Source organism: Mixophyes fleayi, chromosome 6 (assembly GCF_038048845.1).
Source record: "Mixophyes fleayi isolate aMixFle1 chromosome 6, aMixFle1.hap1, whole genome shotgun sequence".
Lineage (NCBI taxonomy): Eukaryota > Metazoa > Chordata > Amphibia > Anura > Limnodynastidae > Mixophyes > Mixophyes fleayi.
The window spans coordinates 96,745,908-96,773,571 of NC_134407.1; the positions used below are offsets into that span (position 1 = coordinate 96,745,908).

At 38.1% G+C, this 27,664-nt stretch overlaps 1 protein-coding gene across 4 annotated transcripts in view; it reads left to right on the top strand.

Moving 5' to 3' along the window:
- The first annotated feature begins 363 nt into the window (after window positions 1-363).
- KAT6B (lysine acetyltransferase 6B) overlaps window positions 364-27,664 on the top strand; it is a 146,427-nt gene continuing 119,126 nt past the window's right edge. The window contains exons 1-3 of one of the 4 annotated variants that reach the window (XM_075217062.1): window positions 364-566; window positions 2,327-2,408; window positions 6,206-7,032. In XM_075217062.1, the coding sequence (XP_075073163.1) occupies window positions 6,412-7,032 (621 nt within the window). In that variant the 5' untranslated portion in view covers window positions 364-566; window positions 2,327-2,408; window positions 6,206-6,411. Of the gene's footprint in view, window positions 567-2,326; window positions 2,409-2,583; window positions 2,792-6,205; window positions 7,033-27,664 lie in introns of those variants that run through there. The other 3 variants (XM_075217065.1, XM_075217063.1, XM_075217064.1) reach the window with 3 other exon arrangements.

Below are 27,664 nucleotides of genomic sequence, written 5' to 3' on the forward strand. Positions count from 1 at the left end.
GTATTATCTGCAGATTTTAAAAAGGAACACTGTCATTTGAATCATTTACACATATTTTTCTCTTAGATCATAAAGTCGTTTTAGAACAATATTTCCCACTAGTTATCTATTTAGTGAAGCTGTCAAGCTCTAAATAAACAAGTTTTCTTACCGCCCGCTCGTCTAGCTAAATGCTTCCCTCAAGATCAAAAGAAAAAAAAATAACTCTGAGCTCCCAACTAATCAACGCTCTCCATGTAACTCCGCCCCCGATCAGGCGTAGTTAGCCAGATACGTTACCCAATCACAGCCCTGTAATCTCATAACAGCAGCCTAGGTGGGCGGGTATAAATTGGAGCATTATTAACGCTTTAACCACACCCCCATCTTGTAAAACCCAACAACGATTGATTGAGAATTTTAACTGGCAGACACAGCGACCAATTAGCATACTTAGGGGGGTGGAGTCGGCTAGGTAAGTGAGGTGTAATGAGGCTCGGTGTAATCAGTGTCATGTCGGACCCGAATGCAGCGCAACAAAATGGCGGCGGGTTCTTAACGGTGTTTTCAAAACCGGGTGATTCGAGGTGAGCTACTGTGGGTGGAGACGCGTACGCCGTCTGGCTTACGATCGCAATGTGTGCTGTGGCGCTGTGTGTGACGTAATGTAAATATTGTGTGACGTAATATGTATACATGTGACAGTGACGTCATCCGGTCACGAACCTAGTGAGTGTTTATGTAAGCGCTATTCATTTACGCAAGTGATTCATTACAGATATTGCAGTTCTTGCGAATAAGGTATCAGTATTTGATGCATTGTGCTACAAGAGTGGTGTGCTATGTATTGCAGTAACTGTGTGCACGTTGTTAAGTCAGTGTGTGACAGCGAATGTGTGTGTGGATTACCTGTCCTTAATCATCTGTGTGTATGCAAGCTGTCAGTACAGGTACGTGTGTCATCACAACTCGTGTACAGTCAGTGTGTGCAACAGGCCCCTTCTACATGTATCTCCATAGGTATGCGCACTTTTTGCTACAGTTTATTATTTTATTTTGCAATATGTAAGTGATGGTTTGTACTGGGTAACAGTATAGTAAATTACGATGCAGTGTGCTTTGCCTGTATCAGTTGTGATGCGCTCGTACCTGTGTCATTTTTACAATACTCGGTCATCGTGTTATCATCATCATCACCCTGCAGTGTCCACCTGTTCGCATGTGACACAAACCTGGGTGTATGTACCAGATACTTGTTCTCTCCGTCTCTGCCTCTTGGGGGCTCCAAATGTACTTTGAATATAGATCACCGTGTTTAGCGGTTGTAGTAATGCAAAAACTGTAAACATTGTTTCGTATTGTTGTTACTTGTTTACAAACTCCCAACTTCCAGAGTAAGTGTCTGTGTTTTTTTTTTTTTGTTTGTTTGTTTGTTTTTTTTACTTGATACACAAGTGATTTTGCTATATGCATATATTCCTGTAAATATTTGTTTTTGATGGTCAATTCTTAGCTCAATGTTTTAATATTCATTAGAAAAATGTGTATTATAAGAACTAAAATACCCCCTACTATAATGTATCAGAAGTCACTTTGGACTTCTGTGACCCAAAAACCTGTTGACCTCCATCCTTGTACTACTTGCACATGATTCTTGAACTCTTTGGTGGCCTCTAATGTTCCTACATTGTACAAGAGGTGGTGCATTATATGAGATGGAAATTATTTTGCTCGCTGGCAACTAAATTACGCCATCTCTTGCTATTTTCTATTCCATTTGTTGTGTTGGCTGCAAAACTACTTTTAGAAGTGTCTTTTTCAAATAAATGAGTTGTGGTTTTAGTGTAGCAGTTGAGTTCTATACTTTAATTTTTCACACTATTTTGTTGGAAGGGTGCACATAATGCATAAAAGCAAAACAAGTATGCTATAAAATGCACATCATGTAGGTAAAATTGTAAGTATGGAAGATGCACTCTTTGCTTAGTTGTGCAAGGAAGTAGATAACCGGTTCCTCGAAGAACAAGTTTTTAAGATAGTTCACAGTGAATCCAATTTAAAGTCTGATTCTTATTTCTAAAGCTGGCCACAGGCATATCTGGTCCACCAACTTAATAATTTTTACTAAATTGGCCTAAGATTGCTTTATGTATGTCCATCATAAAGAGCAAAATGTCAATTAGATTAAATCCGCTCTAGTGGAAATTTGGTATCTTAGGATGCCTGGTGGTTACCATCTGTAATTTTCCTGAATATATGTTACTATTGGTACACATCATTTTAATGGTCAAGCATGTCATGTTAAATATTGTGTTGTGCTTGTACTTATCAATTTGTTTGTTTTCAGAATGTGGTGCTTGCTTGCTCGCTCTGCAGAAGGATTTTACATCTGCAGGTTAAGCAGTCAGAATTAGACAATAGAGGTTAAGGTATGCCTTTGTTGCTTTTTTAAGTTGGTTACATTGTTGAGGTTTTGTTTAATTTATATCCTATAGCAAATTGCTCTACAAGACGTGTGTGTGTGTGTGTGTGTATATATATATATATATATATATATATATATATATATATATATATATATATATATATTATATATATTATACCTTCCTGACCCAGACCACTGAAACAATGGTGATTTCCTGAGTTCCTGATATGCGGCCACCTGAACTGGGGAAACTTGATGGGTTCTGGAAATACCTGGCAATTGGCAACACCCTATTGAATGAGTGTAATTATCTACAGATCTTTATTGGATGAGTTACAGCCAATTTACCTGCTCCCAAGACTGCTTCAACATACTTTTTGAATCCAGGTAATGAAAGTTATGGTGGTCTCATTTTGGGAACATGGCAGGAGTGGATTGTCCATCATTCTTTTTGCCTGCCATGGACAACCTTTTCAATAGGGAAATAACCCTATTGAATAAGTTGTATTTCCACTTTAGTTTTTAATGCTATCCTTAGGGGGTATTCAATTGACCGCAAGTTATTTCTTTAACACTGTGTTGAATCATTTTAACGCGGTTTTTCTTCATTTTGGAGCGCGTTAACTTTACCCTCTATTCAATTCAATTTTTAATGCACCATTTTTTTTTTGCTCAAACGGTCCTATCGCGCTCAAGTAGAAGATCTATTGAAAGTATAGGGTGTATGAGAGGCAGCTGCGTTAAAAGCTATTCAATTGTTTTTTAACGCGTTAAACAGGCCAATATGCTGTTTTATCTCGCACCTCTTTAGGGTGTGCTAAAAATAAAAAACCTATTAAACCTATTTGAAATCATGGAATAATGAAAAGAAAAAAAAAATATTTATCAGGAATGCATAACATGAAAAAGTTGATTTTTATTTAAAATTTGTACTAATATGTATGTACTCATGTGTTTTGACATGGTATAGATGATTCTATAGTAAAAAGTAGTAAATAAAAAAATATGCTAAAAGAAAGTACTGTATGTAGATGTTATAAAATAGAAAGGTTGTCTAATGTGATCTAATGTATGCCAATCCTCTTTTTTTTTTTTTTTTTTTTTTAATACATGACCGCGTTAAACCCTCCCCTTCACTCCCCTAAAAATTCGCAAGCACCAATGATTAACGCGCAGCGTTGCCTGTTTTTCAATTGAATTGCACAATTTTTTTACACAGCGTTGGCTAAAAACAGTCACGCCAGCGGGTCAAAACCTACGCAGGGATTTTTTTTTTTTTTTTTTTTTTAACCCAGCGGCAAAACAAAACAACTCGCGGTCAATTGAATTTCCCCCTTAATCTCAAATTCATAAACCTGTATGGTACAGTGCATCTAATTGACAAACTGTGTTTCAGAATAATTGGATACTTGCACATTAGTTACAAGCAATTTAAACAAAGGATCTTTCAGATGATATAGGACATCCTTGTTGTGCATTGCAAAAAGAGCACTGCAAAGCATACCATGTTTTTAAGATGTCTATATGCTTAAATAATTTGAGCACTTCCTTTAAAGGACAAATCCTATACATTTGCAGAGGTTGGATGAAATCCAAGTATTTTGATGAAGTTCTATAACTAATTACAGCCCTGTTAGGTCTGAAAACTCTAGGAGCTGGCAGAGAAGTGTGTCAGCACTATTATTTTCCTTGTACTATAGAATTATTGGCAGAACTCATTGCCGGAAAATTATTTACCTCTGAATTTTTACATCTGTGTATGAAAATGTGTTGAAGGTAAGCTGCATGTGATATAAGTTGTCATAGTATATCATTTATGTCTTTCCTAAATTTTCCCAGAGAAATAAAAAGCTATAAGATTGTGATGTTGTACACTGTTATTTGGTGGTTAAATGCATAAATGTAAAGGAAACCGCAACACTTGTGCATGTACTTTACTACACCTCATGAAAGTAACTATATTTTAAACTATCTCTTCCCACAGCCTGCACAGCCCTAAATGTGTTTGAGTTATTGAGCCTCACTACGCTTGTATTTGATTTTTTTTTTTTTTTTTTTTCCTTTAATATACCATTTGTCTTCCTTGCCTGCACACTCTTCATTTGTGTGGTTAGAAGTAACTACATACACCTACTTAACTAGATAGATGTGATTCTTCTTGTAAGGTATACAATAATTTCTGTCACATTACTTGATTTTGATACATAGGGAAATAATTGACTGAGGTTTATTTCATAATATAGATGTGGATTTGCAGGGCAACAATTCAAAGAAACCAATAGGCAGTTATATCTGATCAGTCTGATGGGATTTAGACCAATCTGAGCAAGGCACTACAGTACTGATCTGGTGATTAAAATTATAGGTGCAAACTTGTATTGTAATTAAACCCATCTGAATGCCAACTGCACATACATTTTTATTTTTTTTATTATTTTTTTTGAAACCGAACACTCTTCTCCTAAACTAGTCATTTCATTATAATAAATGAATGCTGATTCAAAGGAGCTATGTTGCTGCCTGGTCAGCCTTACTGTTAGAAACTGATGCAGTGCTATTCAAAAGTCACTTTCTCCCAATTGCCAAAAGACATTTGAGCAATATTGGAGGAGATCTGGGGCATAGAACTGTCACTGTTCTGGTAGGTGAGGGATGTTGAGTAATATTAATGTAGCATTAGCATTTCATTTTAAAAGAGCTTTATGTACTTCTAGCAAAGTTGAAAAGAGATCGAGGGAGGGAGTAACAGTGTCTTAAAAAAACAAAAAAAAAAAACAACAACAAACTAAAAAAAAGTAATGTTTTTCAACTTTTGTTTACTTTCTCATGATGTTTATTTTGCTCCTTTGCTTCTCCCACACAAAAACCTATGGTGTTTATACAGGCATTTTTACCTTGCTAATAATATTTGTACATTTTTGTTACACACTTTGTTGAGACTGACAAAAAGGTATAACAATAAGTGTTAGAGTTGGGCCATTTGCTGTTAAGTTCTGTAACTGTGTTCTCAGCACAGACTGTATTGTATATTCAAGGCTATATGAAAGTAGCCTTTAATTTACTTAGGAGTTCTGGTTTTGACTTATTTTTAATTCATGTAAACCTTTTAGATGGGGCCTGTTTATTGATAGACTGAATGATAAGGTATCTTCTGCTTTATTGTGTAGATGAGATGCGTATTTGGGTCTATCTTACGTTCCTGGTCTGTTTTTTATTTCTCTGCCTGTACTTTCATTAGTTCCTTAACAATTGTTCTCTTCTAGTTGCTTTTAAGTTTGTACTAGATATTTGTAATATGTCCGGCTAATCACTTCCTTGTGTACTGTTACTCCAACAATCATTTGGAGAGTTGGCATGTTATACACCATATTGCTCAGTAAAGCATTGCTTTTTAAATCCAATGTAAGGTGTACTACCTGAGCTCCTTTTGTTGTCTATGTTATGTAGCTTGTTCATTTTTTAAAAAAAATATTGTTACAGAATCTTGTTGACAGTGTGTCCACTGTTTATTAGCAACTTTAGTTTCTGCCTCAACAAAATGTCAACTTTGATCGCTCTTTGCGCTGTGCAGAATATTTAAAATTGTGAAATATGTATGTGAGCCTAATGATGTCCAGATATGTAACATCTAAGTATGGCTTTTTTTAACAAGCTGTATTGTAAATATTAATAGCCAAAAAGTGGCATGCACATTACTATATGTATAAATGTGAAAGATCATAGTTGTGCCTCCCTGTCTTTGATTAACATGTCCTTTTCTTTGATCATTTTTGTGAAGGCTGTTTCCTCTTTTTCCTTCAGATTTTTCTTTATGACGCGGATTTAGTGTATTCCAGCTGTTTCTTTTGATGTGACTCTCGCTGATGGAGTTCTGCTATGAAGATGGATATGTGTGAGCTGTTGTTGAATGCAACCTAGGGTACATTTGATTGTTGGCTGTATGCTTATAGTGGCGCACAGATGACCTCTATGGGTAGCACCAGGCTCTTGGATACAGTTTTTTAACCATGGTAAAACTTGCAAACCCTCTGTATACGGAGTGGATTTTGGAAGCCATACAGAAAGTAAAAAGACAAAAGCAACGTCCGTCAGAAGAACGGATTTGTCATGCAGTGTGCGTGTCTCGTGGGCTTGATAAGAGACTTGTCCTTGAGCAGCTTGAACTTAGTGTACAGGATGGCTCTGTTCTCAAGGTCAACAACAAAGGTGTGGCTTCGTACAAAGACCCAGAGAACCCTGGACGCCTAACAACTGCCATTCCTTGTCCTCTGCCTAAAATAGTCAAGGGGCAGCGTCCAGTCTGTGTGGATCTGCGCATTGTGGATTGGAATAAACTCCTTCGTAGGGCAGTAGAAGGATTGCAGGAGTCCAATGGCTCGTCGCTCAAGAATATTGAGAAGTACTTGCGTAGTCAGGATGATCTGTCTGGAATTGTGGCAAACCCTATTTTCCAGCGGAGGTTGCGTCTAGCAGCTAAAAGGGCTGTCAACAGTGGGAGGCTGCTGAAATATGGTCCACAATATAGGATTAACTATGGCGAATTGGAAGGGAAAGGTGCATCTAGATATTACAGTTCTTCCACCTCCATGCTCCCACCAGTCAGCCTTCTGCCTCATGAACAGGATCAGGTGAGTGTGCGGGTTGAACTTATGATCCCAGTACTGAACCTATAATGTTTCAATAAGCAACACACTGATAAATGCAGTGTTTGAAGTTCTGTTTTAAGGACAGTGAGTTGTTTTTAAGTAGATCATATTTGCTTAGTTCTTGTATTCTTTGATATGCTAAATGATATGTATGCTAGGAAGTAAGTGTGCCAAATGTGATTGTTTTTTAAACACCATTATTGCTTTGTATGTGGAATTTTACAAAACTTTTATGTGATATTTCATACACATTGGGTATCATAAGAGATTTTGTAGTAGGACTTTACCGTCCCAAAAGTAGTTTAAATGTCAATGTAATAACATGTATTGGGAAGTTCATACTATTGTCACTGCGATGATTAACTATTTTTTGGGAAAATTACTTTAACTGTGTTTTGTAAAATGAACAAAACAAAAACAGGCCTTGTATTGTCCATTTGGTTCACATTGAGAATGCAGTGTTCGAATCCGATGCAGAGCTGTATGATTTGCACCCTCTTCCAGTTTGCAACGCAGAACTATGCAGCAATGGAGTGTTGTGAATTTTGTCAGATCGGAGAAGTCTGTCTCATAGAACTCTCACAATTCTGTTAGGTGGTGGATGTTGGTTAAAATGTGTGCGGCATTAACATAAAAACAGGTCTGTCTTTTGTCTGTTTGGTTCACATTAAGAATACAATTGTTAAGAGCCAACAACTACCTTTTTATGTAATCCTATTATAAAGACCATTAGTTGTCTTCCATGAATCATCTGGTACATGTTCTTAGTACTTCTTACCTGCTGTTTCTGTAGAATAACTAATGCATTCCTTGGTGAAGCTGGCAATCTATGACTAACCTACCTAATAATGTGAGACTTTTCAAAGTATATTTAGCGGCAAATTCCATTCAGCGTGATATGCCACAGATTGGGGATGTTTCTCTGCTTTTTTTTTTTTTTTCTTATAAACCTCTATAGTGTGTAGAAAAAATGTGTGGCGGTTCCCTACTGTAATAAGCTGCAATGTGTGCAGCCGGACATTGTGCTGAATTGAGTCTACCCCTTAAAGTCTTGCAGCTGTACACTATTAACAAGTGTTTACAGTAATAATCTCAAAATGGTTCTTGATTGGATATTGAACTGTTTTGAAGGTTTGTTTTTTTTTTTTTTTCCCTCAATGCTAGTTTCAGGAGGCAAAACTAATAATATTATGGCTTTATCACAAACAGATTGTGGAAAAACTGTAATCTTCTTGTTTTGGGGTGTTTTGAGTGCTGCTAGATTAGACAAATGTGTATGTTTATTGTGTTGCTATTTTTGCATTTAAAAATATGCATCAAATCTTCAAGTGTGTAGAGATGATTGTTAATTTTGATAGGTCTCATGTCAACACACACTGATCTACAAAGGCCTGTATGAAACAAACTTCAGACACCTATATTTGAAAGGATATAATGGTTCTATTAGATTCAGAAATAAATTGCTTGGTAAAATAATAAACTGGCCCATGGACTGCTGAACATTTCCTGCATTGGAAATGTGACCACTGCAAATTAGAAAAGCATTATTTTAACTGAAACTTCTTGCACCTTATCAATAACATATATGAAAGAAGTACACTTCAAAAATAACTACATCTTCATAACCCTAATTGCAGTTTTTGTTATGGTAACCTATTTCTATAAAGAGAGAAGTTTAAATTGTATATGTCTGAAGTTGCAAAGCTGCCGAATATTCACTGCTTGTGAATGAATTGTTGCATTTCAAAGGTGCCTGTTTTAGTCTACTATTACTGCTCCCTTTGGAGTACAGTTGCCCTGTTTATTTGACTTTCTTTTAGATACTGTAGAATTGATCTCTTGACTGGCCCGCATCAATATCTGTTTAATAAGATAAACCTCTACAGGTTAAGAAAGATTAAAGACTTGGTATCCGAAAGATTAAAGACTTACTTTGTATTCCAAGAGCTCATTGCAGTGTTTTAATGCTTCTATTTCCTGAGCCTGCCATTTTTTTCAATGCTTTAAATGGTTTCAACTATGTTGCTTTGTGATATTCTACACTTTCTTTTTCACCTCACTTTGTAAATAGTCATACTAGTTCTTATTTCATTCATCCATTCAGTACTTGGCTGTATGATGATATTTTCAGAAGAACAACATAAATTACATTTTTATAATGTTAAAGAACTTCACCCAGACCCAATATTTTAAAACCCAACTAGCATATCTGCAATAGTCCGGGGTGCCTGCTATTAGCTATACATCAGGGCCTCTGTAACAAAAACTTCACTCGCTGGAGAAGGTAGTAGATTTTTATACCTGTGCTGTTGACACAAGAAAATATTGAAAACTCAGAGTGGTTAATGTGACAGCTGTCCATTCAACATAAGGTCAGTGAAGGCTTGTGTCGTTTTACCAAGACAATTGACTATTCGAGAGGAGATGGTGGTTATCTAATGAACAAGGGTGCTCAATCTTTTTTTGTTTGCCTGGTTTAGAACTGTCCAGCACTTTTCTTCACTTAATTTTCTACACCCTGCCTAAGGGATACTTGTACAAAAGTTTAACAGAAAATTAAAGAAATTTTGTGTCACTGAGTCTTCTTGCTACATGCAAAAAAACATGTAAAATGGGAAAATAGAAGAAATAACAATTTGAAGTAAGATTGAAGCTGATGCTATTGATTAAGTGCACTGCAGGGGAGGCAGGGAGGTTAAGGAGTAGGACAATAAATGGATAAAGAGCCAGTATATGTGGAGAAATCAAATAAAGTCTCTCTATTCAAGTTGGCGATGTAAGTACCATACAGTCTATTCGAACAGCTTCATAATATTGACTTTTACATCTAAGGAGTCCAAATAAAGATCCCATTTCTTATGGAACCTCTTCACCCTTTTTTTTTTTTTTTTTTTTTTCTTTTCTTTGTCAGGAATGGTGGCCCTCTTATCCAAATACAGTATGTGTCTAATAAATCTGATCTCGGCGTAGTGAGGGAGGTGCTGTGATCGGAAGGGCTTACTTCACCACCTGGTCTGTTGGGGGGGAGAGGAGGAAAAGATGTTCTTCTTGTACAGTTTATCTGGGTCTCTTTCTCGCAGTCAGTAATGGACTGTTACTGACCACTTCTACTCGTGTCACCTTGCCATCAGATGCTTGCTGACTATGAATGCTAACTGAACAATATTTATAGGAGAATCTCGCTGCCACCACTAGTCCTCTCCATGGCACCTAGAACTGTTTACATCTGGATAGCCGGTATTGCTGCTGCAGAGCCTCTTTGTTCTGGGCTGACTGGTACCTTGTGATCGCTTTAAATGATTCAGGACTTCTGGGTAGCAGGCAGAGCATTGACACAGATGCCAGGTTCAACACAGGATGGCCGAGGAACAGATTAGAGTGTAAACTCTTATCTGTTGGTCACAGGATACACCAGGCAATACAGAGCAGTGATGTGTTATTGCTCAAGGACATTTACATACTAGTGGAAGGAAAACACATGTTGGCAGGACGTACCCAAGCCCCCTTCCCTACCTGGCACCACAAAATCTGAGTTATTACATTCAATGTTTTAGAAGAGGGAAGCAATATGTTCTCTAAACTTGGATTTACGCAATTTAAACTTAACAAAATTAACATCAATCTGTGATTACCTAATCTACTTGCTGTTCTCCAAGACACAGGACAACCCTTTCCTGTGCATTTAAGTCCAAAAGATGTGTTTGTAACCTATCATGTCAATTCCACAAGTTATGTATAAAGTCTGCTTGCTGTGTCTTACATTTGGAACACATCCACTACTCCTCCTCAACCATGTGTTGACACTGAGACAGGACAACCTAGGCCCTGTTAAGTTTCTTAAGGTGGACCTCTTGGAGCCTAGAAGAGGTGAGAGACTTCCGTGTGGATTCAAAAAGCCTGATTCATTAAGGTAAAGATATGCGTAAGTTTTCTCCTGGACAAAACCATGTTGCAATGCAAGGGGGGTTAAATTTTTATTTTGCACAGAAGTTAAATACTGTGTTTTTTCATGTAGCACACACATACTTGATAGCTTATTTGTACTCTGAAATTTAAAGTTGATCTAGAACACGCCATATACAAACGATAAATCTGCCATCACATTTTAAATGTATGTCCCCCTTCAATGCAACATGGTTTTGCTGCGAAGTTACTCCTTTTTTTTCTTTTTTTTTTTTTTTTCTTTTCTTTTTTTAATGAACGGGCCCAAAATGTTTCAGCACTGGGTCAGGCAAGTCAGGTTTCAAGCCTCTTTTTGCCAGGCGCTCTGTATCTTGGCCCAAAGTACAGTCACATCTACATGTATATGATCTGCATATAAGTAACATATCCAAAATTTATTAGACCTCAAAAGAGAGTCTAATTTATCAGTTACCTTTTGGCATTAAACTGGTTGCAAGTAATGAGGAAATATAATGTCATAACTGTAGAAACATGTGGAAATGAAAGTTAGGAATGTCATACTTCAAGTTAGGAAAGTGGTATTGTCTAAACTCTGAGTGAATTCTGGGTTCCCCAAAATCGGTATGTACTTAGAGTATCTATTGTTCCTATCATTCTTTCCTTTAATAGGTGTCCAACCTTTATATGTATCCCAGAAGAGCAGATTGCAGCAAAATTGTAGCGAAGCTGTTGGGAGTGTGGCTGGGGAATTGGGGTGAAAAAGTTCACTCTCTAAGGCAGGGTCGGCAACCCCTGGCAAGCGGACCACTTCTGTCTGGTACACCGGAACTCCGCAGCTGCCTGTCTAAAAAAGCCAAATATAGCTGAAACAGAGCTGCTGCGTATGAAGCAGCTTTCAGACTTGACTGCTGGCTGCGAGCTGTACTATGAAGCATGATATGAATTGTGGGCACAACTATGTGGCATAATATGCACTGGGTGCACTACTGTGGCATAATTGAATGATTTATTTGTTGGTCCTATTTAGTATTATCTTGATATTGGTATCATAAAAAACTAACCACAGATCTTCTGTGGCTGTAGGCTGGCTCAAATCCTTCTGTCTCTTCATGTAATCCCAGACTTCTCGATGTTGTGATCAGGGCTCTATGGGGGCCATATCATCACCTCTAGAACTCCTTGTTCTTTACGTAAAAGACAGTTCTTAATAACATTGGCTGTATGTTTTGGGGTAGTTGTCCTGCTGCAGAATAAAGTTGGAGCTAATCAGGAATCTTTGCCTGGAAGAGACCTTGCTGATGCAGTATCAATAGCTTGTGTTTTGCCATGGTGTATGACCTGTGACCTGAAAATGTCTTATACAACCTCACATTTGCATCAGAATTTGTCTGTTCCTCACCTAGTTTCGAGCCCCCTACACAACTGTTTCTGTTTCGGTTAATGACTGTGTTTCAATCTGCATGTGAAATTGATGATCATTATCACCTGTTTGGTATGATTAACCAATCATACACCTGACTATAATCCTCCAAAATCCCTGATTCCCAAGTGTACCTACCGACTTTTTTCCAGCTGCACCCACTCTGTGAAATTCCCTACCTCGCACAATAAGACTTTCTCTCTAGTCTACAAACTTTCAAGCGTTCTCTAACAACCCACCTCTTCAGGCAAGCTTATAGTATTCCTCCACCACCCTCTTAACCTCACTAGGTTACCCTATTACCACCCTTTACACAAGTCTCACAAGACAACAGCCCTCTGACCCAAGACCAAGATTGCTAGATGGCTGGATCACATATCATGCAAATTACTTTTTATCTTTGCAAACTGGCTGGAGCAATATGAAGATTTTACTTAATGTAAACTATAAACAAAGGAAAAAAAATTACAGCGTTGCAACTAGTCAAAATATAATCATGTCAAACACGATGCTGAAAGGTAAATTTTATTTATATATAAACATCTAAAGTCCAGCTCACAATGAAAAAAGCTTGCAAGGAGTTCTTATTACTGAATTTCAGACATCAATTGCGTGAAGTGACCCAAATATCCTTTTGTATTGTGCACATTTTTGAAGGAAGCGGAACATCTCATTTGGCGACTGGAACAGTATCTCTGACTTGCCGCAACAACCGGCCGGACGGATTAACTGCATGTCTGGTAATTCAAGTTCTTTGTTAATGTGCAATATCTGATTGGAACTGGATTATTATATCCTATTTAAGTATTTTGGCTCACTCATCACAAAAGTTGCACCTTTGGATAATATTAAAAGACTTTGTTGTATCTATTTACATCAGCACTCCAACTAAGAAAATGACATGTAGAGAGTCTTGGGGAAAGTCGTGAACTATTATTCGTGATCTTGGAGATTACAAAATCAAATGAGTTCTTGAGTTTTATCATTTTTCAAAGTTATTGGAACAGTGTTGTTATCACAACTTACACTTGTGTTTGTTTTTATCATCTTGAGCTCACATTGTCATTTTTTTATGAGTTATATAAGTATTTTTAAGATACTCTTTCATCTATTTAGATGCGATACTGTTTTATATATAAATAAATTTTATCTAATATACCTTTCAGCATCGTGTTTGGCATGATTATATTTTGACCCGTTGCAACGCTGTATTTTTTTTCCTTTGTTTATAGTTTGCCGTATTTAGTGGGGCTTACACACCCCTTATTACAGCTGCGCTAGTGATCAATTTTAAAAATTGAGATTTTATCACTATACTTTTATATATTTATCATTCAATTAGACCTACGTGCGCCAGTTTGATATTTTTCTTTGCTGTGTATTTTACTTAATGTATCTGACTCCCATTGACCTATAGATTGCAAGCTTGCGAGCAGGGCACTTTTTACGTTATTGTGTGTTTTATCCAATATTGTTTGTTACTGTGTTTGTTCCCAATTGTAAAGCACTACGGAATTCGCTGGCGCTATTTAAATTAATGACTATGTCCAATGTCATGTATCAACTATTCACCCCATTCATTGGTGCTTCTGTAAAATTGACACACATATATAGCGTAGTATATTCCGTAGCACCCTACAATTGTGACCAAACACAATAATAAAGGGAATCTTGGTATTAAAGCCAGACTGAGAGGTAAGTGTGTCCTGCTCATAAGCTTATAATACACCTCTAGAGAAGACAGGAGAATTCAGAATTTCAGACACTTGTGTTCAAAGAGCTAGGTTGTGTACATGCAGACATCTTTGTGTCTAAACAAAGTACTTTAGAATAATTGAACGAAGACCAATTCAAATACGTACATTTATTCCATGTTTGCATGCATTTGTAAGCACTTTCTGTTTGTTGAAATGTGTTCTATGTGGTTCTTTTATTGTTTGGTCTTAAGATTTGTGTTTCCAGTGTGAGCCAACATATACCAAATATTGACCGTTGCTTCTATTGAGTTAATCAGAAAGATAAACATGCATTGAATGGCAGTAAACATATGTCTCACCTCCCCCAAAAATACAAAACAAAACTGCAAAACATTTGGAACGCATGTAAAAACACTAGTGAACTACCCAATGTATCCCTTATTTTAGACAAGCATGTTAAGTGCACTTCAAATGTTTAAGGAACAAGTGACCTCTTCATGATCATTTATATAGCACCAGCAATTCTGCAAGGCCATGGTCAAGAATGAAACTCAGAATTAATCACTAAGCCGCTGTGCTGCTCAAACGCAAACCATTAACGCCTGTGGTACAAGCCCTAAATTGGACTGATGCAGTAGTATCCACTTGCTACTCTACTTACTTTTTCATTCAGGAAATATAACCATATTGTATTGTACACCACCTCAAAACACTATGCAAACCAGGACAAATTGATGCTTTTATTGTGTTCAATTAGCTCTTTTGAAAATGCATGTTGAGCCCATGCAAACACACCAACTGAATGATTAACTGACAAACCTTTCTCTAGTTTAAGGGGGTGAATTTATAATTTTATGGTCAGACTATAGTTCTGTTACTTAGCTAACCCTATTTATCAGAAGTTCAAGTCAGAGTATCGGACTACTAACATTTACAAATGTTACTACTGGAGTCTAACATTTTGGACACTAATTTTCTGGAACCTATAGTAATCAAACTATAGCAATCATACACTTGATGGTATCACCACAGCATAATTTATTTGAGCTCATCTAATAACATGGTATAATGTGCACATTTATTGCAACCTATATCAATCAAAGGTTAGCATTCTTTTTCTAATGTTCACTAGAAAAATGACAACTATATTTTGATTATGTTGGACTAGGTTGTTGACTTGGAGGCAACAGCTAGTATTCATTTTCAATTTGGGAACTGACTACACACTGCATATTAAACACTGCTGCCATATTAAAGGGTATGCATTGTTGGCATAGTTCATGGATGGGGCAGTGCAGTCACTTTGACTTGAGGTGTGCAATCTGTCTAGCATTAAAAAGGTTCACAAACACAAGGTCTTGAATGTTTAACCTGTGTTTCTGGACAAATACAAAACATTGACACACCAAGAGCATAGTAGACAGGAATCCTCTAGAATACAGTAAGGGTAAACTTCCCTGAACCAGTGATATTTCTGCTTAAGGGTTTACCCAAGCTCTTTTTCCTTTCCCTCCATACAGTTGATAAAAGGAACACACGTGGAGGAAGCGTACATTGATTAGCATTAGGGATTATTGATTCTACTGGCAACACACATCTTCTGTTTACACTGCCAGCAGTGGACATCGGAGAATGACATTTAAACTACTTCTGTTTTGGTTCAGTCACTGATCTGTAGAGCTGTTTAAATTTATTTCTATGTGTGTGTTCTGTTCATAATGCAAAGGACTGGAAAAAGGAAAATATCTCTAGAGTGAGGCATAGAGCTCAACAGAAGAGATGCAGCTCTTAGTGGTGCAATGCATACAAGAAGTGGGTTTAAAAGTAAGCTTCTTAGTTTAACAAACGACTAAATAAAGGATTTCTTCATATGTTCCTCAATAACTGCTGGCACCTGCAAGTACTCTTCGCAGGTAAGGTGGTTTCTTCTGTAAGTTGTTGGAGGATAGTTAGGGCTAAAAATTACTCCATTTAAAAAGCTCTCTGGTTTGCAAACAAATATGGCTTCCAGTCAGTCAGCTACAGCCATCAGTGGTTGCTATGTTAGTCTTGAATTATCAATCATTAATAGCAGTCTGAAGCAACAAACAAGGTAAAAATGGTAATTACCAACATTCTTATAGTAGTCTGATACAGTGATTTATTAAGAGATAGAAAGTACTGATAAATATATAATCGCTAATTACCTGTTTCTAGTTCCAGATTTGAAAGATCTGTCCCTGGAAATGTTTGAGTGTGATAGTGACCCTTTTGACCAACGGTACAGTACCATTCTGGTTACTGTACATGGTTGCAAATGTCTCTATCTTTGTCTCTTATCTACAGAATAGGGTGATCAAAAGTATTATTTTACAAAGACAATATTCAGCCGTGTGTCACGGTAGGGGTTGTAGTACATCAAAGGCTGTCTAGACCACACTTTTGTGCATGTTTCAGTAGTCATCCCTCCCTACTGCTCTTCCTTTTTTTTTTTTTTTTTTTTTTTTTTTAAAATCATCCATTGACTTAGATTTTAGAGATGCTTTTGACACATTGGAGCACATACAATTCTGCGTGATGTGCCTCTGGAACACTCCGGCTATATCTGGCCTGAAATTTTTGCTTATTTAGAAATTAACAAATATTTTAGGACCGTATTAACTAGAAGTGCATGCATTCAGGTACCACATCCATGTTCTACCGGCATATTGAACAGAATTGTATCTGCCACATTGTTTCTATATATGACACATCCATATGTCAACAAGTTCACTGAAATGTTTTTAAATGTGCTTCTAATATAATTAATCAGTGGTCGAGGTGGGGGTATATACACTGGTATGCCACACCTCCACTTCTCCTCCTGCCTTCATTGTAAAACTATCAAATTCCATTCACTTACATTTCCCATACCACCACTTCAAAATTTCCAATTTGGCCGCTGACTTTAATCATAAGGCAGTGCAGTCTTGAATGTTACCATGGTAATCTTAGATGAAACCATTATTTTTAAGTCTGGATAAAAGCAAAACTGGTATTCTTTTGGTAAGCAAAAATATGATGACACTTGCAGTGCAGTAGCATTGTTGAGTACACTCAACTTAGTGGTTACATTCTAAAGGTTTTGAAGTCAGAGGAGAATTAAATTCCACTTGGAGCAATGTATTGCCATTTGGTGATACGATTACTGTAAGAGTTAATAAAAAGTGCTTTATTGTAGTAATTTCAAGAAACCAAGTCATAGCAGTAAACTGAATGTCTTTGCTGGTTGTAACTCACATGAACTAAACCCTTCATCACCCACATTCATCTTCTGAATGACATACTCTCTCCAATGAGGAACAAAGGGAGTTTTTCATCTCTTGTTTTTGCAGAAGGGCAAATCTCTTGTAAACACAGAATTGAAGAGGGAGCAGCTGCAGAGTTGCCATAAGGATGAGACGGACAAATGACAAAGGTTTCACCATATTTCAGAATCTGCATCCTGGGCTCCCACTGCCATCTGCAAGTCGGCCCAGCCAGACTGCTGTAGAACTGGTAGCCTGCGGACATGTGTTCATTGACTGCACATCAGGGACGTGTATCCCTTAGCAACAACTAAGAGGGCAAACAAGAAAACAGGCATGCAGTGAGGTTTAATGTCTGGACACCCACCTAGCTCTACTGTGAAATTATGTCTAACATGTCAAATGCATTTTATATGTTTTGTATAGTACACACGTACAGTTTTTATAAATAAATACTGCTTTAATGTTAGGGGGGTGATTTTTGTGTTTTTCGTTTGTTTTCATTCTTTGTTTCTGTTGCTTTTAGGTTGCGTATGTAAATAACTTAATACCAAATTAGGCACCATATCTTTTAGAATATAATCATGAGCAAACTCATTCTACAAAAGGTCCCACATGTATATTTAACAATATTTTGATCTTCAGTTTATATATTTCAAATGAAGCATGTGTTTCCTAAATGATTTGTAATATTGTCCTTCTGTACATGAGCAAAACTGTGATTCGGTTTCAGTTGACACAGTTGTAAACATTCAACGGAGTCCAGATCAAATCCTGGATCCCATGCATTCAAAATGAATCAATTGAATTGAACATATTATACCAATAAGCCACAACATTAAAAACACCTGCCCAATATTGTCTTTCCCCATCGTACCATCAAAACAGCTCTGACCCCCCCCCCCCCCCCCCCCTCTCGAGGCATGGACTCCACAAAACCTCTGAAGGCGTCCCGTGGTATCTAGCTCCAAGACATTGGCTGCTGTTTCTGTAAGTTGCGAGGTGGGGTCTCCATGGCTTAGGCTCCTACAGATGCTCGATCGGATTGAAATCAGGTGAATTTGGAGGCCAACGCAACACCTTGAACTATTTGTCATATTCCTCAAACCATTCCAGAATAATTTTTACTGTCTGGCAGAGAGCATTATACTGCTGAAAGATGCCACTGCCATCAGGGAATACGATTGCCCTGAAGGGGTCAGTCCACAAGTAACGACACAAGAATATCTAGCAACTGTAAATGTTCTGCATGGAACAGGGGTCCAAGATCCCTCAACAAATGTTTTCCAACCTTGTTAGCATTACAGAAAGCAGCTCAGTGCTGTTATTCATGACAGGTGAGGCGTCACTAAATATTAATAATGGGTGTGCCAATAGTTTTGGAACCTATGTTAGTTTTTTTTTTTTTTGTTTTTTTTTGGTTACTAAAGTTCTTTTGGGTTTGTCATCTCTAAAACACAGTGGGAAAATATAAACTATGCATATCCTCACTTTTTCTGTGCAAAATATCACTCGTTGCATGTGTGGTTTATTTCATATATTGATGTTGGCTCTTTTAAAAATAATTCTGTAGTTGAAACTATCTCCGCAGATTATGTAGCACTGTACATTGAGTGGATCTTGATATTAATAAATAACATCTAATTACATGAAACAGAATCAGTATTCTCCCCAGCACCTATTTCCCGGGTGCTCTACCCAGCTTTTTTTTTTTTTTATTTGCCACCTGGCTCTTGGAGTCTAACAGAGTCCTATTAAAATAGAATAAACCATTGTTTCTCCGATTGGAACAAGCACTATGTGAGCACTACACTCGGCAGTGTGTGTTAGACCATTCCTGACTAGTTCTGGCAGGTGTGGGCAATAACCTCCAAAAATGTTTAATTTTGCTGCAAAGTATAACAACTGCCCCCACATGGCTACTTAATGCCCCTCGGCTGGCAAAATTTTCAGGGGAGAACACTAAGAAGGTAAATGGTGTTTTTTTTTTTTTTGTTTGTTTTTTCCACATGAAGTATCCGTTAGCCCCTCACCTTCTCACTCACCACTCAAGTACAATTCAATATACCCAAGAGCTAGGATTCTCCCAGGGGAGGGGCAAGTGCAGGTAGGTGTTGTGCCATTTGCATCATTTTTGTGCTGCCCCTGTGGTGAAATGCTGTGATTGCATCATAAAAATATTACAAATCCTGGAGAACTTGGGAAAATAGGCAAGTATGACTCTTCCCAAAACCTTCAAATCTTTAAACGCTCTCTAAAAACCCTTCTCTTTATTAGAGCTTACTCCACCTATACTGCCTACACTTTAAAAAACAAAACAAAAAAAACTGTCCTAATATTCACCTTGAGTTACACTTGTTCCTCTTGCTTTAGCTATGCTCTCTTCCAATTAGAATGTAAGCGCTCTCATAAGCAGGGCCCTCCCTACCCTGTTTTTCATGCCTGTATTTATTTTGTTTACCTCGTATGTCCATGTTTTATGTATGCCCTGTTTTCCCTGCTGTCCGCCGCTGCGGTGCTTTACAAATCAACAATAATAATAATAATATCCATTGTAACTTAAACAGGTGTATAACACTTCTGAATATAGAAAGCAATGTCAAACTAATGGAAATTAAATGGACCAGTACACACACGCATTCTCTTGGCAAGTATTAAATGAGCTCCACTTCAGAAAAGCTAAGTGGGTTTTTTTTTTTTTTTAGCAAGCACTTGTCTGGATGCATCTTACCATCTTTAACAACATGAAAGTTTGAGATGCATTCCTTAGCATGTCATAAACATGCTGTCCGTGTGATGTTAAAACCATTTGAGCACAAGGACAATTTGAAAATTCTGTTTAGTGTGTTTTAAAAATGTGTCAAACCCAGGAAGAGCAGTGTTCAGAACTGTTTAAAAGCTAGTTTATTGGGAAATTAAATATTCTTGTGTTGTGTTGCTAACATCAGAGACATAGGATTGATCCAATATGACCTTGTTCTTTTAGAAGTTTTGTCCATCATGATATTTTTCTTTTTAGCTGAATGTAGGTGAGTATTGGAAATGTTTAGTGTGTACTTGTGGGGACGTTGACCTGTTTACACACCAACGCTATGGGGACATTAGTCTTATTGGGGACAGAGAATGAGATCCCCACAAAGCTTACCAAGGCTAATCAATGCAGTTGACCTTACTGATATACTCTTCATAAAAATCTGGCATGTCTCCATGAGTCACTTTTGTCAGACCAAAAGTGTATGTGTGAGCCTGATGTGGAGTGGAGAGTGTGCACGTTACCACTAGAGGTCAGTTGACCATCCACATGTATGTCCCACTACGAGCATGAAGAGGTGGAGAAGCACATGATCAACGTTATCCTAACATGCCAGGTGCCCAGAAACCTTGACTGCGCTGCATGCCTCATGGCTGAACTGTCAGCATTAAAAGAACAAAACTAGTCACGGGGAAAATTCTACATCAAGAACCACATAACCACTTTAAAGAGAGCTCAAACTTGTTGAAACGATGCACAGTGGTTGACCAGGATTGCTAGGAGTTGGTATATGCAGGCATGTGGATGTCAGGCGGCCAAAATAAACTTTTCCTACCATGCAGTCCATGTCAGTAATTTGATCAAAGATAAACTGTAAATCTCAAGTGGTAACAAACAGCTCTTGCGCACACTCCCATATGATTGATCTGTTAACAGGGCATTAGAAAAGGAGTGTCCCTATGCTCCATGCTCCATGGATCCTCACGATGAAATAAAAACAATTGTGTGTGTGCTCTTTCAAGCGCAAACCTAGTCGACTTTCCTGAGAAAGATATCCATGTGGATGCAGTATAACCGTTCTTAAAAGGGAACTAAAGTCTTTACAGAGTAGTAGTAGAAACTTTGTAGTACAGAGTTAAGTGTGGACTGGAGGTTATTTTTGTGTGCAGTGGAGTCATGTACTGTGTTTTACAGGACATATTTCTATCTGAACATGTAGGTCATATTCACATTATTGACTCAGAGTGGACCTGTGCCTACATACAGGGGACATGATGTGATGGGAATTTTAGTGGTCAAGGACTGCAGAGACCATATCACAGGTGTTGTGCTTAGATACACAATCTCAGCAGCATTGATGATTATTTTAATATGTTGGTAACTATGGGATTGTGTACTATATCTAGGCTACCAAAACTAATTCTTCTTGTTATAATTCTCACACTACAACCTAAAAAAAAAAAAAAAAAAAAAAAAGCTTAGGAATGGCTGCTCTGTGTTGTCCTGTAATGGCAGATCACCCTTGTCGCTATTGATTGTATTACTACTTAGTGAAGTAAAAATCATTGATCCACCCTCTAAACGGGCAGTTAAGTGATAATCTGTTAAATGAAACGCCAGTCTAGCTGCTCTTCGAAGAGAGTCAAAAGTGTACTGAAGTCTGTCCTGCTTAACTATTACATGGTCAATACAAAATGCGAACAGTAGCTTCTTTTAGCTTGGGCAACATAATCCTAGACTAAAGTGGCAGAATTGAATTTGCCCCATTGTGTAGTAATTAACGCAGCCTTCGTAGTATTACCTTTTAATACTGTAATTTTAACCCAGATTTTTACTTGCGGCCCCGTACACTTTTACTGTACTAATGGTAATACTGCACACTTTTACCGTACTAACGGTAATAGTACGCAGGACACGATATTCCTAGAATAATGCGGCCGAATTGAATTGGCCCTGTTGAGTGTAAGAAGGGTTCCCTATATAAATTTTAATATATCCGCCTTCCTTCCAAGAAATAGTACCTTGGTGGAGATCCCTGAGATGAGACCCCTAATGTTTGCTGTTTACCAGGCTTCAGGTCACCTTCAGCTCTGCTCGGTTTGCTCTATTTGTACCAGAGATATCTTGCTATGGAGAGTGCTGAAGGTACACGGCAGATGGTGAGGAGCCCAGTGGAGAGACCTCCAGCAATGTGCTATTATTGGGAAGGGAGGAGGATTAGGTTATGTTTTAAGTAGAAACCCTCTTTAACATTTTATAAGCCTAATTCATTACATTTTGTGTGCACAAGGGCTAGCATGTGTATGTAAACTTTTTTTGAAAAATGTTTATTCAAAAAGGAAATCCACAAATTACATTATCATCCTGCTTTATTCATAAAGCGCCAGTATTCTGCATAGCACTGCACATTGTGGGGATCATGATACAAATATATAACATACAATGACAGGAAACAGAAGATAAAGATGGTCATGTCAAAATTAGTTTACAATCTACACACTGAGGCAATTATCATGGGGATTGCACGATAAGCGACCGTTTGGTCAGGTATTGCATTAGTGTGTACTCTCCCATGATTATGGTTTATCGTACCAAAACACATGGCATCGTTTGATTTGGTTTTATGAACTTCCTAAATATCATGATCAGCGATGTTGGTCAAATGTGAAAATGTACGTACTCGCAACCAGCAGTGTAGGCAGATGGTTTTGACAAATGAAAGTTAATTGTGTAGGTATGTACACACAAATCTGCATGCTCAACAGGACTTTCAGTCATTGGTAAAATGGTTACAGAAATCGCATTTGAAGTAATGCATTAGTATGTACCCAGTTTAAGAGGTATGGTGAGCAATTGATTCATTGTGGTGTATCAACTGTAGCTAGTGGTATAGTTCTGCTTCTTAAACTGGATTTAATCCCAACACATAATTATGTTGGTGACTTTAAAACTTCAAATTTCTTCTTCTTTTTCTCCCTAATGAAAAATGCTAGTGTAGCCGGGTCCAGTGTTCTGTCTGCCACACGTGTGCGGTGGCCATCTTTGAATGTGCTCTGGTGCTAGGAGGGTTTATACACGGCGCTGGGGGGGTTAATTTCAATTTAGTTATTTTAAATTACATTCTTTTTTTATTAAATACTTTTTAAATGTGCAGCGTTCAGTGTGAACCCATGGCGCACTAACATTTCTAAATGTAATTATTGAGTCTATTTAAGCTACGGGCACTGAAGCACTGACAAGTTACTGCACACTGCACCAGAAAGGGTTAAGTCCCTGCACTGGCAGTGTAAATGTTTGTATTTTAATATTGTTCATGTATTGATTTATGAGGTAATATGTATGCTGTGTTGGAGGAAACTTGTTTTTGGAAGAAAGGAAATCCCATGCTAATTATGTCTTCATCAGAGTGACCGCATCGACTATTGCAATTCCCTCCTTACTGGTCTTCCCAAAGTCAAACTCGAACCACTACAATCTATTATGCACACAGCGGCAAGATTGATTTTCCTCTGCTGAGCCACTCTGACAGTCTCTACATTGGTTGCCTGTATTTCAACGAATCCAATATAAAATCCTTCTACTAACATACAAGGCCATCAACAAAATTGCACCGACATACATTTCCTCACTTGTCTCAAAATATCTCCCTACTCGACACCTCCGTTCTGCACAAGATCTGCGTCCCTCTACCACTCTCATCACATCCTTCCATTCTCAGTTACAGGAAATTTTTTTCGGACTGCACCCACTTTGTGGAATTCTCTCCCTCGCACAGTAAGGGCTAGATTTACTATCAGGCGTGTTTGTAAACCCGGCGACATTCGGCGCGTTTGGCGGCGGTTTAGCCATCGTCAGATTTACTAACTGTAAACCCACCGTCCAAACGGCCGGAAATGATTTTTTCAAACCCGCCTCTTTAGAAAGCGCTATGACGGTTTCAACAATGTTCAACATACAAACAGCCGGATTTACTATTAGGGGGTTTATAAAGCCGCCGGAAAACCGCCATTCAAAAGACCAAAATGAAAGCGCTGCTTTGTTCAAACAGTGTGCTGTTTGAGGTATTTTGTCAATCAGAACAGAAGGGAAAGGGCCATTTCATGTACAAAGTTAGTTCCTTTGGGAGTGTATATGTAAAAAGGCCACAGTGTCTTGTAATTTCAGTGTACCTTTTTTTTTTTTTTCTTGTGTTTTCCCACCATGCAATCTATTGACTGATTTTCACATGTGTTGTTTTTTATTTTTAAATTGCAACAAATCCTCAAGAATACTGGTGTTTGTCCAAAATCAGGATGCACAATATGTCATTACATAGTTATCCCTTAATAGAGTGTAAAAGCAATTCTAAATTTACTAAATAAAAAATGGGTTTCTGGCTTATGACTCCTCTGCTGAATCCTCAGACATCTGCACAGCACAAATTCAATGAGTCACATACCCACTAGTATAGTTGTGTTATAGCGTACCTTTGTACTCTTGTAAACCAGGTTCAAGTTACTAGAATAATCTAGTGGGGTGGCTATGTATGCACCTGAAAAGGGATCTGATATTATCCTGGCTGGCTGTTTGATACATAATCTAGCATTACATCAACTTACCCCACCGATTATTGCAGTAGACAGTGAACAAGTAGGGGTCCGTGTCCCATTTGGTGATGTGCAGAGAACACAGGGGTGGAGGCACAATACAGACCGTCTCATTACAATCAGCTTTACTTTACATGTAAGTGCATACTATGAGAAACATGTATTGATCTAAAATGTGTTTTTTTTTGGTTTTTTTTAGCCCAAATGTTAACTTTTAAACAGAGGATAGTGTGTATTCCTCATGTAGTAAATGTGAACGTCCCTAGAAAGTTACAGGCACATGTCAATGTGTAAGTGAAACTAGTGCATTTTTCCCCAAACCAGTATACTCTTGTTTAATTTGATGAAAAGAAAGACTGAGAGCATTGAAATTAAACAGAATTTATTACAGTTTAACACAAAAAAGGTTAATTGTGAATGCATACACATGCATGAAAAAACATTTGAAGAAATTAAAAAAAACAAACACTAGCGCCGCCTTTTTTCAGGCACATCACCACCTCGGAAGCCACTCTCTCCTCTCCCTCGGCCACCCCTGGTGCGAGCACCTCTCCTTGGAGGAGTACTCTGGGCTGATCTGCTAGGCGTACTAGCGGTACTGGTGGTGGCAGAAGAAAAAGGTGCAGGCAAGCGGGCAATAAGTTCCTGCTGTATTTGCCCTGCCAGCCGGGTCACATTTGCATTCCCCTCACGAACTGTGGAATGTAAGGCCTCCACAGCCCCAGTCATTTGGGCCATCTGAACATTGGATTGTTCCCATGCATTTGCGAGACGGTTTATTGCAGCAGGGATCTGGCTATTGGTGCGGTGTATCCGCCTCAACTGGGCCGCAATTTGTGACATGTGCCTAGTTTGACTCTGCATAAAGGTGGTTTGCTGCTGCTGAAAAAGGCCAATAGACAGCGCCAGTTCTCTTGCTGGGTCCATATTTGGAGGTGCAGGTTGCTGGTGTGATGGTGGTTCAGCAGGCCCAGGTGAAACATCGTGGAGGCCAGACACAGGGGCATCTACTGTTTCTAGGGTGATGAGTGCCTCCTCCTCTGGCTCAGGTGACATGGCCAAGGAGTGTCGCAGAGGTGCCTGATATGATGAAGGGCCTGTGGATGAAAAGTCACTTAGTATATATGATCTAATATGTTTGTATATTGCATTCTGAACACTGGATAGAAAAGATTATTATTTTTGCAAAACAGATTGCTTCACAATGTTTGCATTCTTGATTTTTTTCTCATATGCAACCTGCTTAAGGATGCACTTTTTATCTTTGGAATAAACATTCTCAATTGGGCTATGTTTGGGTGATGGGGTTAGAAAAGCAAAATATTTTTACAAGCAAATATGATGCAGGCAGGCAAATGCTGCAAGACCGTGCTTTGGGATAAGTTAATACTATTTTCAATCTCCCTCTGTGTAGTTGATGATGGGGGAAACTTACTAAACTGCGTGTTTTTAAAAGTAGAGATGTTGCCTATAGAAACCAATCAGATTTACGCTGACATTTTGAAGATATTGAAAACAAAATGTAAAAAAAACAAAATTGGTTGCTATAGGCAACATCTGTAGGTTTGGAAACACGCCTGATAGTAAATCTAGCCCTATGTTCTCATAGCAAACTATATAAATGGCAAAACATATAACATGAACAACAACATTTGGAAATAAAAACATCTAACTACATTATTTCTACCACAAACAGTGAACACGCACCTGCTTGCTCTTCAGAGGCAGAATTCCTCAGTGAAGTTGGAGGTGTAGACCTGGGACTGGGCGTTCACTCTTGTGCATGCAATTTTGGATGTATTAGAAAAAGCATACAATGTATTTGCATCAAAAAAGCAAGTCACAAATATACTGATTTTTTTGAAAAATGTGTTGGGCAAAATAAAAAAGCACTTTTTAAAATAAAAACACATTTTCAATAGTGTTAGCGTAAAAAGGGCAAATAACTTACCAACTCCTTGGGCAAACAAGGGCGAATCTGTGTCTTGCACATTTATCCCCTCAATCTCGGCCGTCATGATCTGGCGCAGCTCCTCCTCGTAACTAGTATATTCCATACGAAGAGGGGGGCCACCACCTGTTCTTCTGGTTGACCTCCTTTCCGCGGCCATTTTTTCCTTGAGTCTCCTTTTGATGTCAGAGAATCTTTTGCGGCAGTGAGCCACTGACCGCTTTAGTGGCCCCACCGAATTCACTGCATCACACACTCTAGCCCACAATTGGTTCAAGCCGCCACGCATCACGCCTGTTAGTAAATCTAGCCCTAATCCCTAAGACTTTCATCTAGTCTCCAAACCTTCAAGTGTTCTCTGAAAACCCACCTCTTCAGACAAGTTTATAGTATTCCTCTACCACCCTCTTAATCTCCCCTATTACCACCTCTACACAGCTAGAACAATACAACAACCCTCTGACCAACATTGGTACACACACAGCCCACTCAGTACTTTTACCTTTTGCGTTCTAGCTGGTCCAGTGTGCAATATGATGTAGCACATGTCCTTGTGTTTCAAACTCCCAAACGTCCCATAGATTGTAAGCTTGCAAACAGGGTTCTCTTACCTCTCTGTCTGTATGTATTACCCAGTATTGTTTTATTAATGTTTGTTCCCAATTGTAAAGCGCTACGGAATTTGCTGGTGCTATATAAATAAATGATGATGATGACCAATGCATCTTTTTTGCCTGAATACACAATAGGAGTTCATTGCCTTTCTATCTTGTGTATTCTGTCCTGTTAAAAAGATTGAGGACTATTTGAATAAGTAAGTAATTTGGGAAATTACACATTGATGTAAATTTTGTTGAGCAATAAACATCACTGCTTGAAGATTCTACCTGAGGGTCATTCCACATCAAATCAAAACCATTTTAGAAAAAAACTCTACCTTTTTATATTCTCTAATTTCAATTAAATTTAGTATAATGCGGCCATGGGTTTAAAGAAAACCCCAAAATCTTAGACTGGTATGTGCACTGGTTTTGAAGTT